At 33.0% G+C, this 16,871-nt stretch overlaps 2 protein-coding genes across 15 annotated transcripts in view; both read right to left on the bottom strand.

Annotated features, from left to right (window-relative positions):
* Positions 1–9,789, bottom strand: part of LOC107008991 (eukaryotic translation initiation factor 6-2-like) — a 26,363-nt gene extending 16,574 nt beyond the window's left edge. For 2 of the 13 annotated variants that reach the window (XM_015208226.2, XM_015208225.2), the window contains exons 1-3: positions 6,820–6,930; positions 6,496–6,629; positions 702–765 (exon numbers count right to left, since the gene is read on the bottom strand). Coding sequence is in view for 6 of the 13 variants with exons in the window: in XM_015208221.2 (XP_015063707.1) it covers positions 6,449–6,712; positions 6,820–6,930; positions 7,645–7,878 (609 nt within the window). In the remaining 7 variants the exon portion in view is untranslated. The other 11 variants (XR_003576955.1, XM_027914951.1, XM_015208221.2 and 8 more) reach the window with 11 other exon arrangements.
* A 2,664-nt stretch (positions 9,790–12,453) lies between these two features.
* Positions 12,454–15,508, bottom strand: LOC107011485 (plant intracellular Ras-group-related LRR protein 4). 2 transcript variants are annotated; one of them, XM_015211009.2, is made up of 6 exons: positions 15,329–15,508; positions 15,034–15,240; positions 14,267–14,946; positions 13,214–14,127; positions 12,946–13,126; positions 12,454–12,745 (listed from the first exon to the last, which is right to left on the bottom strand). In XM_015211009.2, the coding sequence occupies exons 3-5, from the start codon at positions 14,931–14,933 to the stop codon at positions 12,971–12,973; spliced, it is 1,737 nt and encodes a 578-aa protein (XP_015066495.1). In that variant the 5' UTR covers positions 14,934–14,946; positions 15,034–15,240; positions 15,329–15,508; the 3' UTR covers positions 12,454–12,745; positions 12,946–12,970. The 2 variants fall into 2 exon arrangements, with proteins under 2 accessions (XP_015066495.1, XP_015066496.1); XM_015211010.2 differs by lacking the exon at positions 15,034–15,240.
* Between the last annotated feature and the right edge of the window lie 1,363 nt (positions 15,509–16,871).

Raw genomic sequence — 16,871 nt, 5'->3', positions numbered from 1 at the left:
TATATATAATATAGTGAATCAATTAGTGATTGTCTACGCTTATAAACTTTGACCGTTGTAGATAGACTAGTTTTAGTAATAACATTCCAAATTTTAAAATGAAAATACCATATTCAATTCAATATTTTTATTCTCCGTCCATAATAGAGAATGAAAAATATGAATTTTCATAGTTCTCTTTCTTTAGTCCCTTCATACTCCCTATTAACTCGAAGATCATCTCTATTTAAAATAAAACATTCAATAGGAGGCAATGAGTGTAATCTTTCACCAAGTAATTTTTGGTCCTTTAAATGAATTTTCTCAACTATAAAAGAACACAATTTTCGTATACTCATCATTGACACCATGTATATAGTAAATCTCAAGTAAGAATATTTAACTGATGTCTATGTTATAGTCAGAACTTCAGGAGGAAGGACTTACTTTTTTTTAGCATTCATACTCTTTCCCTCTGATTTTCCTGTGAGAACTATGTTTCCAACTATCTAATTTTGTGCAGGAAAACAAAAAGGGACGCCACTGCACCTTAAGGTAATAACATCATCCACTCTAGAATTTCTGTTTTAGTGGAAGACTCTTCTAACTACTCCTGACTATGAAGCCTCTAGACACTATGGTAGATGCTAGAAGAAGATTCACGACATTTTGATAAAATTGAAATGTAAATATGGAACCCTCCAGAAAGTAAGGAGACTTACCAGAGTTAACTGGAATGCAAATGATATCAACGGAGCACCTGTTAATGACCGTGAACACCTGTATCTGCATTATAAAAAGATGCAGGTCAAATGAAGTCCGTACATTGAATGTATGAGCATGTAGGGAAAAACTGAAAGCAATAGTTAACTTAACTACACAGGCAGGAAGAAATACTCACCTCACCTCAACACAAAGCAAAAATGATAGATGCAATTATTTAAAACATTATAAAATAGGAGGTAAAACTCAATGATGTATAGAAATAAAATAACATACTCTTATTTGGAGATTTTCTAACGGATAACTATCACCAAGAGCTATGTAATGATATAGCGTCTCACCCACACTGCTAAAACTGTGTTATACCTTGACAGGGTATAGTACACCTCAATTAAGTAGATACACTAAGCTATGCTTAAAAGAAATAAGTGCTCGTCTAAAAAGTACGCTCATTTACCCATGTTGGCTACATGATTTATGAGAAAAATGAGTTGTCTAAACTCATCCCATATCGGTTCTCCTATTTTTAAGTGCTTATTTAAGTTGGTTTTGTGTTCATATGTGTTAAATGCATTTGGTATTTGTGTACCTATGATATTTATCGAATCCATTAGAGATTATCTAGATCTATCAATTTTAACCAATATCTAATTCAATAACATACTAAAACTTGAACTTAATAGAATATGTCCAACTTAATATTATTTTCTTAATCCATAATAGAAAAAGAATATACATATATATATTCTCTCATTGCCTTTTTTTTAATTGATTTTTTCAAATATTGACCAAAGGTATGAAATCATGGACGGATAGAAAAATATTGAGTTTACAAATTATTTTCAATTAATGTTTTAAAATGCTATTTCATAAAACTTGCTCAAATACTCTGGTCAAAATTGATGAATGTCGACAATTTCTAAGTGATTAGATAATATAATAGGTATAGATAACAATCAAAAGAGTATTTTTCCTTGTTTGAAAAATTCATACTTTATTCATAATATCAAAACAAACCCATATATTATGCCTTGAACGATAAATACCCCCCCCCCACCACACACACGAAACCCACACCAAAACTACCACACAACTAAAAAAAAGTTCATCCAACAAAAACAAAAATCTCTTTTTCATTAGTATCCACCGTTGTTCATCCCGGGAGAAGGCAAGTACATTGAAATGATGGATCAGGTGACATTGGCATAAGGAGATTGTTGTTGTTGTAGAGGTTTTGTTCCATACCGAAGGATTTATTGTTATATGCTTTAGCCTGCTTGAAACTCCCAATATTGTTGTTGTTGTAGAGGTTCTGTTTCATACCGATCGAGTTATTGTTATATGCTTCAGCCTGGTTGAAACTCCCAATATTATTGTTATTCGAATTCTGCTCCATAGAAAATGAGTTGTTGCTATATGCTTCAACCAGATTGAATCTTTCAAAATTGTTCAAATAGTTATTGGGGTTTTGCTCCATATCGAACAAGTTGTTGTCATATGCTGCAGTCTGGTTGAATCTCCCAAAATTATTGTTATTGGGGTTTTGCTCCATAACAAACGAGAATTCAGCCTGGTTAAATTTCCCAAAATTGTTGTTATTAGGGTTCTCCTGCATAACAAGCGAGTTGTCCTCATTTGCTTTAGCTGGTTAAATCTCCCAAAATTGTTGTTATTAACGTTCTGTTCCATAATAAACAAGTTATTGCCATATTCTTCACCCTGGTTTTATCTTCCCAAATTGTTGTTATTGGGGTTCTACTCCGTAGCAAATGAGTCGTTGTCATATGCTTCAACCTAATTGAGTATCTCAAAATTGTTGTTATTTAGGTTTTGGTCCATAACAAATGAGTTGTTTTCATATGCTTCAACCTGGTCGAGTATCTCAATATTGTGACTATTGGGGTTCTGGTCCATAACGAATGAGTTACTGTCATATGCTTCAACCTGATTGTTGGGATTGTTATTTAGATATGGTACACCAAAGGTGTATGGGTAAGATTAATGTTGTAAAAAAGAAGCAATATGATGGTTGTTAATATAAGCAGGCATGTCACCATTGACATGATGATACATGGGCACAATTATTGGTGTCATAGGGTTGGATATGGATGTGATAGTTCGAATATCATTTATATTAGTACGACGACGTTTTATAGGAGTTTTACAGTTTATGCGAGAAAAGAACTTCTGCGCATGACAGCTCACTTGTCTCGCTGTTTTTGAAACAACATACTCCTTCGAGATATCCTTCCAATTTCCAAGATTGTGCAGTCCGATGAGAAATAACATATATATACATACCTCATGATTAGGAAAAAAATATTGGAGAGAGTTTTTTTAAGAAAATAATTAGGGGAAAAGGAAATGGGGGGAGGATTACAATGTGAGAATCGAACTCTTACCCTAAGATGGGAATTCAGATAGTTAACCAACTGAACTACTAACATGGTCGTGATATATAATTAATAAATTATTTTTTTTTAAAAAAATGAGATACATAATTAATTTAATGGAGTTTCAATTTATGCTTTATCGGTATAAAAAAGAATTTAAATAAATTAAAAATTTACCAAGTAAGAAGCAACAATGAACTTTGATTTCATGAAATTAAATCTAACATGTAAAAATTTGTGATAGTCATAAAACTAAAGAGTGCAAATATTTATGTGAGTTTCTTAAAAAAACAGGCAGAATTTACCGATGTTCCTCTTCCGTCCATAGAATCACCTGTCTCTGACGTGGTGGTGTGTCATTAAGAACCTCCATGTTTGAATTGGAGGTGGTGGTTGTGTGTCATTGAGAACCTCCATGTTTTCAACTTGAGGTGGAGGTATGACAATGAGAAACTCCATGTTTGAGTTATTTAACTCCATTAATAGAAAGAACAAGGAGCTAGCATATATGGTACAAGAGAGGTGTTATAATTCGTTTTGTACAGTCAATTGTTTGTGTTAAGAGTCAAAATAGTTGTCCTTTTATAGTTTAGAATTTTTAGTTTGGTAGACTAAAATTGAATTCTCATTGTCAGTAATTTAATGACTTTACCAAATAATGTTGTCCACGCTGGACAAAAGAATTAGATTCCTTAATCAATCTTTATATGGATCCTTCTAGAATTCTTTAAGTAAGTTATATTTTCAGTGAAATCAAATGAAGTGTTTATGATATTGTTTGTTTAATTTCACCAAAAATATAACTTAATAAATTCCAGAAGCATGTATACAAAAATTGATCAAGGTAAATTTTTTGTCCAGCTTGGACAACAATATTATTTGATAAAGTCATTAAACTATTGACAATTGAATGTACTATCACCGTTGAGAATTCTATTTTACTTTACTAACCCAAAAATTATCAATTATAAAAGGACATTACTACTTTGACTCTAACACATCAATTGACTTTACAAAAAGAAGCATTTCACCTCTCTTGCACAATACATGCTAGCCTCTTGTTCGTTCTATCAATGAAGTTGAATAACTCAAACATGGAGATTTTCAACAACACACCACCACCTGAAGTTGAAAACATGGAGGTTCCCAATGACACACCACCACCTCAAGCTCAAAACATGTAGGTTCTCAATGACACACCACCTCAAGTTCAAAACATAGAAGTTCTCAATGGCACACCACTATGTCGGAGACGGGTGATTCTATGGACGAAAAAGGAATACCGATAAACTTTTTTTGTTCTTTTTTTTTCCAGAAACTTACACATAAATATATGCATTTTTTATTTTTATGTCTCATCACACATTCACATGTTAGATTTAATTTTATGATTCGAAGTTCATTCTTGCTTCTTACTTGGTAAACTTTCATTTTATTTAATTTTTTTATATACTGATAGAGCATGAATTGAATCTCCAATAAATTAATTATATATCTTCTTTTTTTGAAAAATGTATTAATTAATTATACATCACAAAACTTAAATGTCGTAGTTCATTTGGTTGACTATTTGAATTCTCAACTTAGGGTTAGGGTTCAATTCTCACATTGTAATCCCCTCCCCGTTTCCCTTTTCCCCAATTTTTTTCTTAAGAAAACTCTATCCAATTTTTTCTTTTAATCACATAGTATGTATATTTAGGTTATATCTCATCGACTATACATTCTTGGAAAAGGAAAGTGGACGAAGGAGTATGTTGTTTCAAAAACAATGAGACAAGTGGGCAATCATGCACAAATGTTCTTGTCTCGCATGATTGTAAAACTTCAATAGAACGTCGTCGCGCTAGCATAAATGGCATTCGAACTATTACATCTAACCTTATGAGACCAATAATTGTGTCCATGGATCATCTATACAATAATCACATACCTATATATTAACAACCACCAAATTGCCACTTTCTTACAGCCTGAATCATACCCTTACACCTTTGGTATACCATATCTAAACAACAATCCCAACAACCAGGTTGAAACATATGACAACAACTCGTTAGTTATGGACCAAAACCCCAATGGCCACAGTTTTGAGGTACTTAACCATGTTGAAGCATATGACAACAACTCGTTCGTTATGGACCAGAATCCCAATAACAACAATTATGGGAGACTCAACTAGGCAAGCATATGGCAACAACTCGTTTGTTATTGAGCAGATACCCAATAACAATAATTTCGGGAGATTCAAAGAGAAGCATATCGCAACTACTTGTTTGTTATGGAGCAGAACCCCAATAACAACAATTTTGAGAGATTCACCCAAGTTGAAGCATATGGCAACAACTTATTCTTTATGGAGCAGAACCCCATTGAAGACAATTTTGGGGGGATTCAACCAAACTGGAGCATATGGCAACAATCATTTGCTATGGAACAGAATCCTAATAACAATAATTTTGGGAGATTCAACCGCGCTAAAGCATATGACAACTCATTTAGTATGGTAAAGAACCCCTATAACTACAACAATCTCCTTATGTCAATGTCACCTTATCCCTTCCATTCAATGTACTTGCCTTCTCCTTGGATGAACAATGGTGGACACTAAACAACTAAGCCATTTATTTAAAAGTATTTGTTTTTGTTGGGTGGAACAAATTCTAGTTGTGTTGTAATTTTGAGTGGATTTGAGTGTGTGTGAGGGGGACGGGGAGAAGGGAATGGGGGTGGGGGATTTAATGTTCAAGACATAATATATGAGTTTGTTTGATATTATGAATAAAGTATGGATTTTTTATACAAGGAAAAGATGATGTTATCTCTTGATTGTTATTTATACTCATTGTATTATCTAATCACTTAGAAATTGTCTATATTTATAAATTTTGAACAAAATATTTGAGCAAGGTTAAGTCAATAGCATTTTAAAACTTTAATTGGAAATAAATTTTTAACTCGTTAATTTTCTACCACATCTACGTTTTCATACTTTCTACCTATTAAAAAAAGGGCAATGAGTGAAAATATATTTCTTTTTCTATTATTAATTAAGAAAATAAACACTGAGTTGGACATATTCTATTACGTTCAAGTTTTAATATGTTATCGAATAAAACTGAATTAGATATTAGTCAAAATTGATAGACGTAGACAATCTCTAATTAATTCGATAAATATTTCATACATACACAAATATTAAATGCATTTAATGCATATGAACACAAAACCAACTTAAATAAGCACTTAAAAATAGGAGAACATAGTTAACATTTTAGCACCAGATCAAAATTTGTGCACTCATGACAGGTAAAATTAAGCAGAGCAGCTCAAACTATAACAATAGAAACACTCTAAAAGAACATACAACATAAACCACAAAACTCACAGATGTAATTACCAATAGCACTTGGTTGAGCATCTCTCAAACCGAATACAGTGTCAATAACAGCCAACTCTGTTGTTGTAGTGTCTGAGCCACAAAATGTTGTCCAGTCATTAACGGTCAATCCAGCAGCAATCACATTACTACCCCTATACACAGTCCCAGCAGCAATAGGTAAATGAAGAAGAATGTCCAGTTCATTTAAATCTTCAATGGACGTACGAGGATGGACCTGTTCCATAACAAAGTTTCACAAATATTAGGAAAAAGAGTAACATAGTTATGTGTCTTATTGCTCCAGCACCTGTCTACAATGTGGAGTAAGAAAATTGAACTTACCAAGACCCGTTTGTTGGATAAAGAACAATAGCTGCCAACAAGAACGTTCCCAGCTATCGTATGCCTTAAAACTTCAACACCAAGAACATCAGCAATCATCTCTTCAGTGTCCTGGAGAAAAATAACAAAGCATAACACATTGACGTAGGTAAAATTCGGATCTAACCTACTCCTTAATCTATATTATTGATAAGGAGGAAAAGGTTATTGTTGAATCTTTGACAAACTCAGGCTACAGTAAATATATTCATGTCATGACAAACTCCAAAGCTTGTCATCAGTATATGTTGTGATAGATTATGTTTAAATAGCATAAAAAACGGTACAAGTAGTGGAGAGCACCATGGGCTAACCCGAGGAGATGAAAACGCCTGCCCTAAGAGAAGTCCTTCAAGATATCCCTCTCCTTAAAGCTAAACATAGTAAGATAACATAATATCATATGGAGGACACTTCAGATACAGGAACATTTTACATAAAGGATTAAGAAACAATTTTTTTTTAATAACCCAGGAATCCCCGAGGACTAGGACCACAATTTTCAAAGATGTTTTCTCTAGTTATGCACAGCCCACAAAACACCACAATCAGCAAATCTGACTGCTCTAATTTTAACAGACATTTTGTGTTTTCGATATGAAACAGAGAAAAGGCCAACACATAGATAATTATTGACAACCAAAACATCACAACAGCTAGTTAATGCACGACTCAAATTTTGACCTATAGGTTTGCTCAATATCCGGAATATGTAGGGAGGGAAATGAAATTTCGTATACCACATAATTTCATCCCATTCTATAGGAAAAGACACGAACAGATTACCTTGTCAAGAGAAGGATGTATAAGAGCAATATGATCATTGCATGCTATGCAGTTCCCCAAGGCAGAATGTGTCTCGTCGATGCATTGTACCTCAACAGAATTGGGCAGACTATTTGTCAAGTGCTGAAGTTCTTCAATCACCGAAAGAGACACAAAGGCAGATGTAAAATCAAGGAAATAACAAAGGAAAAAGGTGAATGTAAGGTAATTTGACCAAGTCACATAAATAAACATGAAATGGTAGAGTGAAACATTAGCCTAAACGAAAATCAAATTTTCAATATTTTGTTAGTTTATATAGATATATCATTCGCCTCCAGTCCCAAAAATGATGCTTGGAATCAAGGACAGCAATGTTGCAGTCCGACCACTAATGAAATTGTTTTCTTCTAACCCACAAATTTTGTCATAGCAAGTCCAATTCATATCCATGCCCGACGTATAGATAAGTATTCCAAAGGCTCTATTGAATACAAATGAATAGAATGACATGTTTGCACGATCAACAATCATTGCACTGTACAAAAGAAAAAGAATATTCAAAGAAAACTAAAAACTAAAACTGAAATGCCTAAGATAGAACAAATGATGTTATTACCTTGAGGTGTAGTGGTGTAAGGCAAGAGAAGCCCATTTTTGTTTCCTGCAGAAAATTGGAAGTTGGAAACTTAGTTCTCACAGGAAAATCAGAGGGAAAAAGGGCCTTGAGTTACAGAATGTAGTTCTAATTGTTGAATACCAGCACAAAGTCTTCCAACCGACCAGCTTCAATTAATAGTTGTTTGAATCACTTGAAAGCCTCGAATAGGTGCTAACTCATCCTCAAATGTACCGGAAAGAAATCACAGAAATTACAACTTTTTCTATTAACAGGGAAAGTTAACAAGAAAGACTCAGTATTCATCTTTTAGTATTTATATTAACTTCATCTTTCCTTTTCTTATTGTTCCACATTAAACGTTCAACCTTCATTTGCACCCGAGGCCGAGAGTGTGGCCTAGTGGGTAGATTGTGAACCATAAGGTCTTGCGTCCAAATTCCAGCAGACAAAAAACACAAGTTCATTTCTTCCCGTCTATCCTAAACTTAGTGGACAAAGTTTTGTCGAGGTGGATGAAAGCTAGCCCAAACTCCATGGTTATCGAAAAAAAGTTCAGCCTTCATTTTCTTTCTCTAATATTTTAGTTTATCACTGCAGCTTCCATAAATATTAGTTTGAAAAACAAGAAAGATGAACCTGTAGAAGTTTTGAGAAGCCCCTATTCCAACTAAGCAGTATGCATTGGTGAGCTAAAACTTCACACACAGAAAATAATACAATGAATATCAGAATGAGACAATATTATGTAACTCATTTATGGCCATTACTAGCTGAAAAGGGCAGAGCTGAAGATTCTGCCAAAATTTTAACAATTCGTCTTCTTGGTTAAAAGAAATCATCAAGAATACTTACACATACCATTAACTTTCATATTCAGTATATACTAAATTTAATACTAGGACACAAGTGTAAAATATTTCACTTTATCGGACTTACTATTGGCCATCTCCTAAGATCGCATGAGAAGCAAATAAGAAACGGAACTCAACTTGTAGAATCACAAGTAACTAGGAAAAATTGGAGTTAGTGCCTTCAACAACAACAACATATCCCGTTAAATCTCACAAGTGCGGGCAAATTTTTAGTAAAAGATTGGGGGTATTATACCTATTGTCTCTCCATAAAAATAGATATTTGACGCATATATTTTTCCAAATTGGTATATATTATTATCTGCTGGCACCATTGAACAAAGACTACATGATGCACTTACAGATCAATTCCGTCTAAATACATTTTTTCAGTTATATTTTGGAAGGGTTACAGAAATTCTAAATTCGTCTAATATATGAAAAGGGTTGTATGTAGACGCTCGACTCAAATATGAAAAAAATAATTATGTAAAACAAATACCGAAGCGAAGAAGTTATGGTAAATATAGTTAATGCGAAGTATCAAATAACAGAGTACTGAAATTCAACTTACAATTTTTTAAAACTACAATAGGAGTCGCCGGAAAAAACTTACAATTTTCTAAAACACCAATTGGAGTCGCCGGAAAAAACTTACAGCGAGCGAGAGAGAAAGCGTGCAGCCGTTTACTTGTTCTGCAATCGTTTTGATAACTGAAATATATATAGGTTTAAGTGGGCTGTGGGCCCAGTTCCATTTTGTTTTTGGGCTTTTACATTATTGCGGCTTTTAACATATAGGTACTAAAATTTTTTAGAAAGATATTATATTTCCATTATATTTTATATGAGTTATTTAGACCGAGTGATTTACGAAAAAATGAATGACTTTTAAATCTTGTAGTCTAACTAAGAATAAAAGATATTGAATTTTGTAGTCTAAATATGTAATATGTGATGGAATTTATATGGTTATTAATCATTATATTAAAAGTAAAATGAGTATTTTAAAATTAAATTGTTAGTTATTTATACAAATGCGTAATTTTTTAGGCCGACTAAAAAAGAAAGTAAGTCATATAAATTATAATAGAGGTGCATAATTGTATACTTATAGACCATAGGCGGCTAGCCGTATCCGCATATCAGTTGCGCTCAATGCGGGATTTCTATTGGATCAAATCTTTTGGAAACCTTCTGAACCTAGCTAAAAGGGCTATAATTAAGCCTTCACTCAAGCAAACACGAAGCTACCGCTTCCCCTAACCGACTAAAATTCAACAGCCGCAACCTACTTACTTTGATTTAAAAGAAAGGCGAAGAGTTTGACAACAAGCAACCAACTTTCTATCATAATTATGAACTCATTTTATCGTTCAATCAATTAAACTACTAAAATTTTTATAATATTAAGTAAATATCTAATAATTGATAAAAATAGTAATGGTCAACTTAGGACTAGAGATCACAATTCACAAAGTTAGTATATAGAGCAATCAATTCACTTCGTAGAAATTAGAAGATCGCAAATCTGATTTCCGAAATATACGGCTAAACAAATTTTGGTTTCTTGAGCACCAAGTCGCTTATTTTTGCATATTTTCTATGGATAGTCAAAAACCAATATTTATATTATAAATGACGAGATTAATATGACGGATGGATGAACTGAATTGAAATTAAATATGTCAAAATGAGCAATAGATCAATTACTTGTTTAAAAGTTACTTGAGTTGTAACATACCTGAAACATTGTGTCATAACTCAAATCTTTTCAATTCTAACTAAATTTTAAATATTCGTTTGTTTCCTTATTATTTGTGTGCATACCTAATAAAACTTAATTTTTTATGTTAAGAATAAATATAACATATCAAATAAAAATATCTTTATAAAAAAATATTCAAACAAAACTTCTCATGGTACAACCTAAATTGCATATCATTCCTATTTTAAAATTGATTGAATTAAACAAATCAAAATGACCCAAACTAATAAAATAAGCGAATTATTAACCTAGTTCGAATTTAAATAAAGTGAAACGATCATAAATTTATGAACTAATTTTACCACCTCTAAAGGAGACGTATGAAATTACAATACACCATATTTGTGCTGTTCACTTATCAATTGCCATATAGAAAGAAGAAAAACTTAAAGTGAGTAGTCTTACAAGCACACAACTTTAGGCAGTTTTTTTGTTTTTTTGCTTACACGTAATTGTACTATCAAACATTTTTATTGTGTTTTCAACTAAAATTGAAGGGTCTAAATCTAATGGAATGGGCTAAAATTACACGACATTTTCCTACTATTAATTATTACTTCTCTTTTTTCTTTTTTGGCTTATACCGTAGTTTCATGTATCAATTATCATAATTATGAATTTAATGAACCATCAGACTACCGTTACATGTTTAAGGTGTGACCAAAATTACAAGAAATGGACAATTAGGTGGTGTACTTGTTTCGATTTGGGTGTAGGGTATTGTGAACAAAATCTTGTATTGATGGTTAAAAGAATAAGCATCTTAATCAAACTTGCTCTAAAAAGTAATATCCGAGTAACATATTACGTTAAGAGTAACTTTTGAGTTATTTTAACTGAATAATTGATTAATTTGAGATTAGCAGAAAAAGCGTCTCTCTCATTCTAGATGATAAGGGAGGTGTCATTGTTTTGGTGACTCTCACGGACCTACTAATCTAGGAAGGACATCATTAATTACTTTAATCGTTTTTAAAAGCATAATTAGTGCCAATATTATGATACTTTACAGAACAAAGTACTCAGCAACCATCATTATATTGAAATTTCAACGTTAACAAAAGTAATGTATTTATAAAAAATCGTGAACATTTAATTATAAACCCAAATATATATTAATTTGAAATCATAGTGTGAGTTAACTAAAATATTTCCCTCAAATCAATTCAAATAAAGTTGCTGCGGCGTAAGGTCAACCACTTTTTAATTAAATCATTTGTCTCGAGAAATAATAATTACTTGTATAAAATAGTATATAATAAAAGAATAATTCAATGAGAAGAATATATAACAGTTAAAGAAATGGCTGCTAGATATTTTTTTAATATAGAAATCTCACCAAAAAAAATTAGGTCAAACATATTTGGTACAGAATATAATTGCCGCCCTAAAATTTTATCGACAACATTGCGTTTCTAAATCATCCTCTCTTTTTTTTTTCTTTCGAGAGCAAAGCCTGATTAAGAGTAAGATAATCTCATCGATCCACGGCTCTAAGACATCTTTATTTGACCTTTTAACAACATATTTTCCTATTTAAAATATGACAGGATTCAAAACAAATTCGCCGTCGGTTGGATAATGACAAATTAATTCAGGCTGACTTTTTTGCAATTTATTCAACAAATCAGAAATCCATTGAATATATTGAAAGTCAAAAAATAAGATAAGATTTTACATCTCATTTCATATTTTACATAAACGAGGAAAATACAGGAAAGAGCATTAAAAGAATTATTACATGAAATGAGAATTTTAAAAAACCACGTGGCAGTGATCTGGAACAACAAGAAAGTTGATTGAATCTCGCTGGCAAAAATGTGTTTGAATTCAACTGAAATTTTTTGCAGCTTTCGTCCAGCCAAATCACAGCTCATTTCCCTACAACGGATAACACAGACATCATGTGAGCCGTTACCCTTTCATTTTCATTATTCTAATTAACACAAATCAGCACCATGTATAATGCACCATCCCCATTTATTAACCATTAAGAACTCTCTCGTTTGTCTAATTTGACTCGACACGAAGTTTAAGAGATAAAAGAAAGTTTAGCAAGAAGGAGAAATGTATAATCATACCAGATTTGTGTGGAACTGGAACAAATCAGGCATTAACATAGTCCATACTGCCATTGCGCTGGCGTTTGTTGGAACTCGAAAAACAGCATATATGAGTCCATGATTTCTTCTTCTTCTTCTTTGCGGGTTGCGTCTTTAAATCTCTATTAGCAACCAGATCAGACATATATTGTACAACAACCTGAGGATCAGAGCAAATAAAACATTAGTGACCGATATATCCAATCATATTAAAATAACAAAATGATTAAACGAAACAAAACTAAACCTGTGCTCCCTTCTCAAGGACGCTTCGTGGTGGAACTTCCAAAGGATTTCCATCAGTTTTAAGGACCCGCAAACTTGAGAGCATCCTAAAAGAATCTGGAAGAACGCGTATCTGGTTGTTACTCATGTCCAATTCTTCGAGCAACTCAAGGTTACCAATGGACCTTGGTAGTGATCTCAGGTCTGCAAAATTGTTGCTTATGTTCAGCTTTACCAGTGAAGTAGCAAAACACAAGCTCTCAGGCACTGATTCGATTTCATTGAAACTAACATTCAGCTCTTTCAAACTTGTAAGGGATGACATAGTTGTAGGCAACAGTCTGATGTTATTGTACCGCGCAGTCAGAATCTCCAACGACTCAATTCGTCCCACTGCTTCAGGAAGTGCTTTAAGATGATTGTAGTCCACGCGAAGCTCTTTGAGCGAAGTACATTGACCAATAGTGTGAGGAAGTTCCTCAAGGTCATTAGTTTCCACAATCAATTTCTTAAGACTTACTAAGGAGCCAATTGTTTCAGGGAGTACTGATAGCATGTTAGAGCTCAAATCAAGTTCTTGAAGGTGAGCTAACCTAGCAAAACTCGGGGGCAACAACTTCAAGTTATTTCCACTGAGATCAAGATACACCAAGTTAAGAAGATCTCCAATACAATCAGGCAGTTCAACAATTCTGTTTGAGTGCAAATCTAGCTTTTGCAATGATAAAAGCCCCCCTATGGTGGTGGGTAAGACCGTAATTCGATTCTCAGACAGATCCAAAGTGATCAAACTTGATAGCTTCCCTATAGAATCTGGAAGCCATTCTACTTGATCGGATAACTTATTCCGAAGCATAAGCTCTCTACTTCCTTTTTTAGATGACACTTCGATCATACTAGCAAGCTTAATCAAACTTAATTTCTCACCATCTTGACCTACAAACAAAGAAACCAGTGTCTGTTTGATTAAAAATACGAACTTTGAATCAACACAACAAAACAACAAGTTATATAATCAAATTCACTAGAAATGCATATATAACAGAATACGGTGCAGCAAATAGATGTAACATACCACTTATCGCCGACGGCTTTAAGGTGGAATCAACAATCTTAGGCCCTGATGAAGCATCCCCAGATCGAAGCCCAACACCAATTCCATCCACAAGAAACGTGGCTTTTGCCTTATTCAAGTAACTGTCGTCTCTACTATACAGTTCGGACGCTTTAATAGAGTCTTTTGAGTTACAAAAACTCGATGAAGAAGCAGCTGCAGTTGTGGTTGCCGGAGATTCAAGGCGTCTGTTGCTGTTGCCGGAGAAGGAAACTTGGTTTGCCAAAGACAAATCATTAGGTTCAATTGAAGAAGAAGAAGAAGACGGGTCATTATCATGAGATTTAGAAGGCAAACATTTCGTAGCTCTCTGAATCAAATCGTCGAACACACTGTGAATATTCTCGAGATCTAAAAGTTTCAACGCCTCCCTCTTTTGTTCTTTACTCTGAAAAAGAAGAGCGTTCCTCTGCATCTCTTGCAAAATTTTGAACAGCTCTTCTGGAACACCTTTCCTTTTATTTTGCCTCATGATAGCTTCTATTTTCAACTGATCTTCTTTCTCCAGATTTCCAATCAAAGCTCTTGCTGCTTCAACCTCATCAATCGATGGTCTTGTCGGTAGAGATCCATGAATTCTCATAATTTCTTGCACAATCTCATCAATCGACATTCCTAACGACCCCATTTTCAATAATTCTCTGAAAATTTATCGAAAACAAAAAAACACCCACATAAATTAATTCAACATACATACAACTCCGGCCACAAAATTAAACTCAGACTACCCTTTCTCCTTGTTCTGTATGTATTATTCAAAGCAAGGAATTTCGCTCCATCCAAACCAATCAGCAGATCAAGAAAAAATGAAAACCGCAGCTAAGTTTTTTCGTTTCTACAAGTTTCTAGAAAGCGCCAATCAACGATGACAGCAAATTCAAACCTTTACCCACATGAAAGCATGCAAAGTAAAGCTTATTTTTCGCCGTATTTTCCTATATGGAGAACAACTGTTTTCAGAAACACTCATAAAATTGGAAAAAAAAAATCCAAACAATTATTTAAGGAAAGAAATTGACTCACACTATTTAGTAGCTTTCCTGTCCAAAGTAAATCCAAAAAAATTTCTGAAAGTATACGTGAAATGTGGAGAACAGAGAGAAGAAGAAGAAGAAGAAAGGGAAGAGAAAGGATGAGTTATCTAAGACAGAAATGTGTCTTGTTCGGTTCTGTAGAAAATCCAACGACATCCATCGTGGGATACCAATTTATTTATATACCTAAAAGAAAAAAAAATCATTTTAATTTATTTATCCTAACTTATAAAATTATAAATATTTTCATATTGAAAAAAATAAAAATAATTGGGCAGTTAATGATAAGACAATAATTTGATTCAATTTTTTAAAATACGGTGGACTCGATTATGACTGAACGGTTATTAAACGGAAATCCACTTCTATTAGAGCAAAAAAGAGAGATTTCCGGAAATGACCTTGGGAAAAATATGAAATGACGAAATTAACCCCAGTTCTTCTAGGATTCTCTCGGACGGATGATGGGAACTTTTTCAAAGTGACTCGACTGACGCCCTTTTGATTTTGATCTCACACTTCATGCTGCTGATATTAAAATTACGATAATTAATTTTATAGGTCACTTATAAATTATGAATTACGTATAATTTATAAAGATCTAAAGAAGTAACATTATTTTCGATTTAATTTGTAAATAGTCAAAAGATCTTAATATATGTTTTTGGCATTGTTACAAGTAGCAGCAAGAATTGAGTTAAAAATGAAAAATATCACGTGAGTAGTGGTTATGGAGCTTTATGAAACAGTCAAATAAAATTCGAATATATCCTCATTATACATTTGAGGCAAACTCTTTTATAGAAGTATGTAGGTTCAACGGTTAGTTGAAAGGTACTTGAAATGGTCCTTGATGAATTTATGTATTTGCCTCTTGCTTGTAGGCATAAGGAAGATTTCAGATTCACCACTTGGACCTAAAAACAATTTACTAAAGGTCTTTCGATTCTGCTGCGGTTCATCAGCCACTATATTTGTAAATATCATCAAATCATTAAACTTGACGGTTGCTCGCTCTTTGATCAGTGATTCACCGGCCACTAGATCGATGAAGAATCTCTCCAAAATCTGCTCTTGATCAGTGATTTTTGATGTGTTAAAAACAAAATTTTCGTATAATTTTAAAGTTTTATAATATAGGTGGTGTTTATATAGTTGATCAATAACACGTCATTTTTATTGTAGACTGGTAACTATAAACATTTAAAGGTTGAGTATTTGAGATTTTAAATTTAAAACTCAGTATAAATAGAAAAAAATATTACTGATTCTTTTTATCTATTCTAATTTTGATGAATAAAGTTATTTGATACTATATATATAGATGTCGAATCCCCTTCAACTTATAATTTTTTTCAATTTTAAATCCATTTATCAAAAAGTCTCGACTCCATCACTAAATATAACAAATATCATATGAAATTAGTTCAAATTAACTTCAAAAAAAAAAACTCAAACACCATGTTCATACACATGAAACATGTATATTGCCTTTTGATGAATGGTCTGTTTAATTAACTAGGGCAGCAAGA

The sequence above is a fragment of the Solanum pennellii genome, chromosome 2, assembly GCF_001406875.1.
Source record: "Solanum pennellii chromosome 2, SPENNV200".
NCBI classification, from domain to species: Eukaryota; Viridiplantae; Streptophyta; class Magnoliopsida; order Solanales; family Solanaceae; genus Solanum; species Solanum pennellii.
Note: the sequence above shows the minus strand (reverse complement) of the source record. Positions and strands in the feature narration are given on the sequence as shown.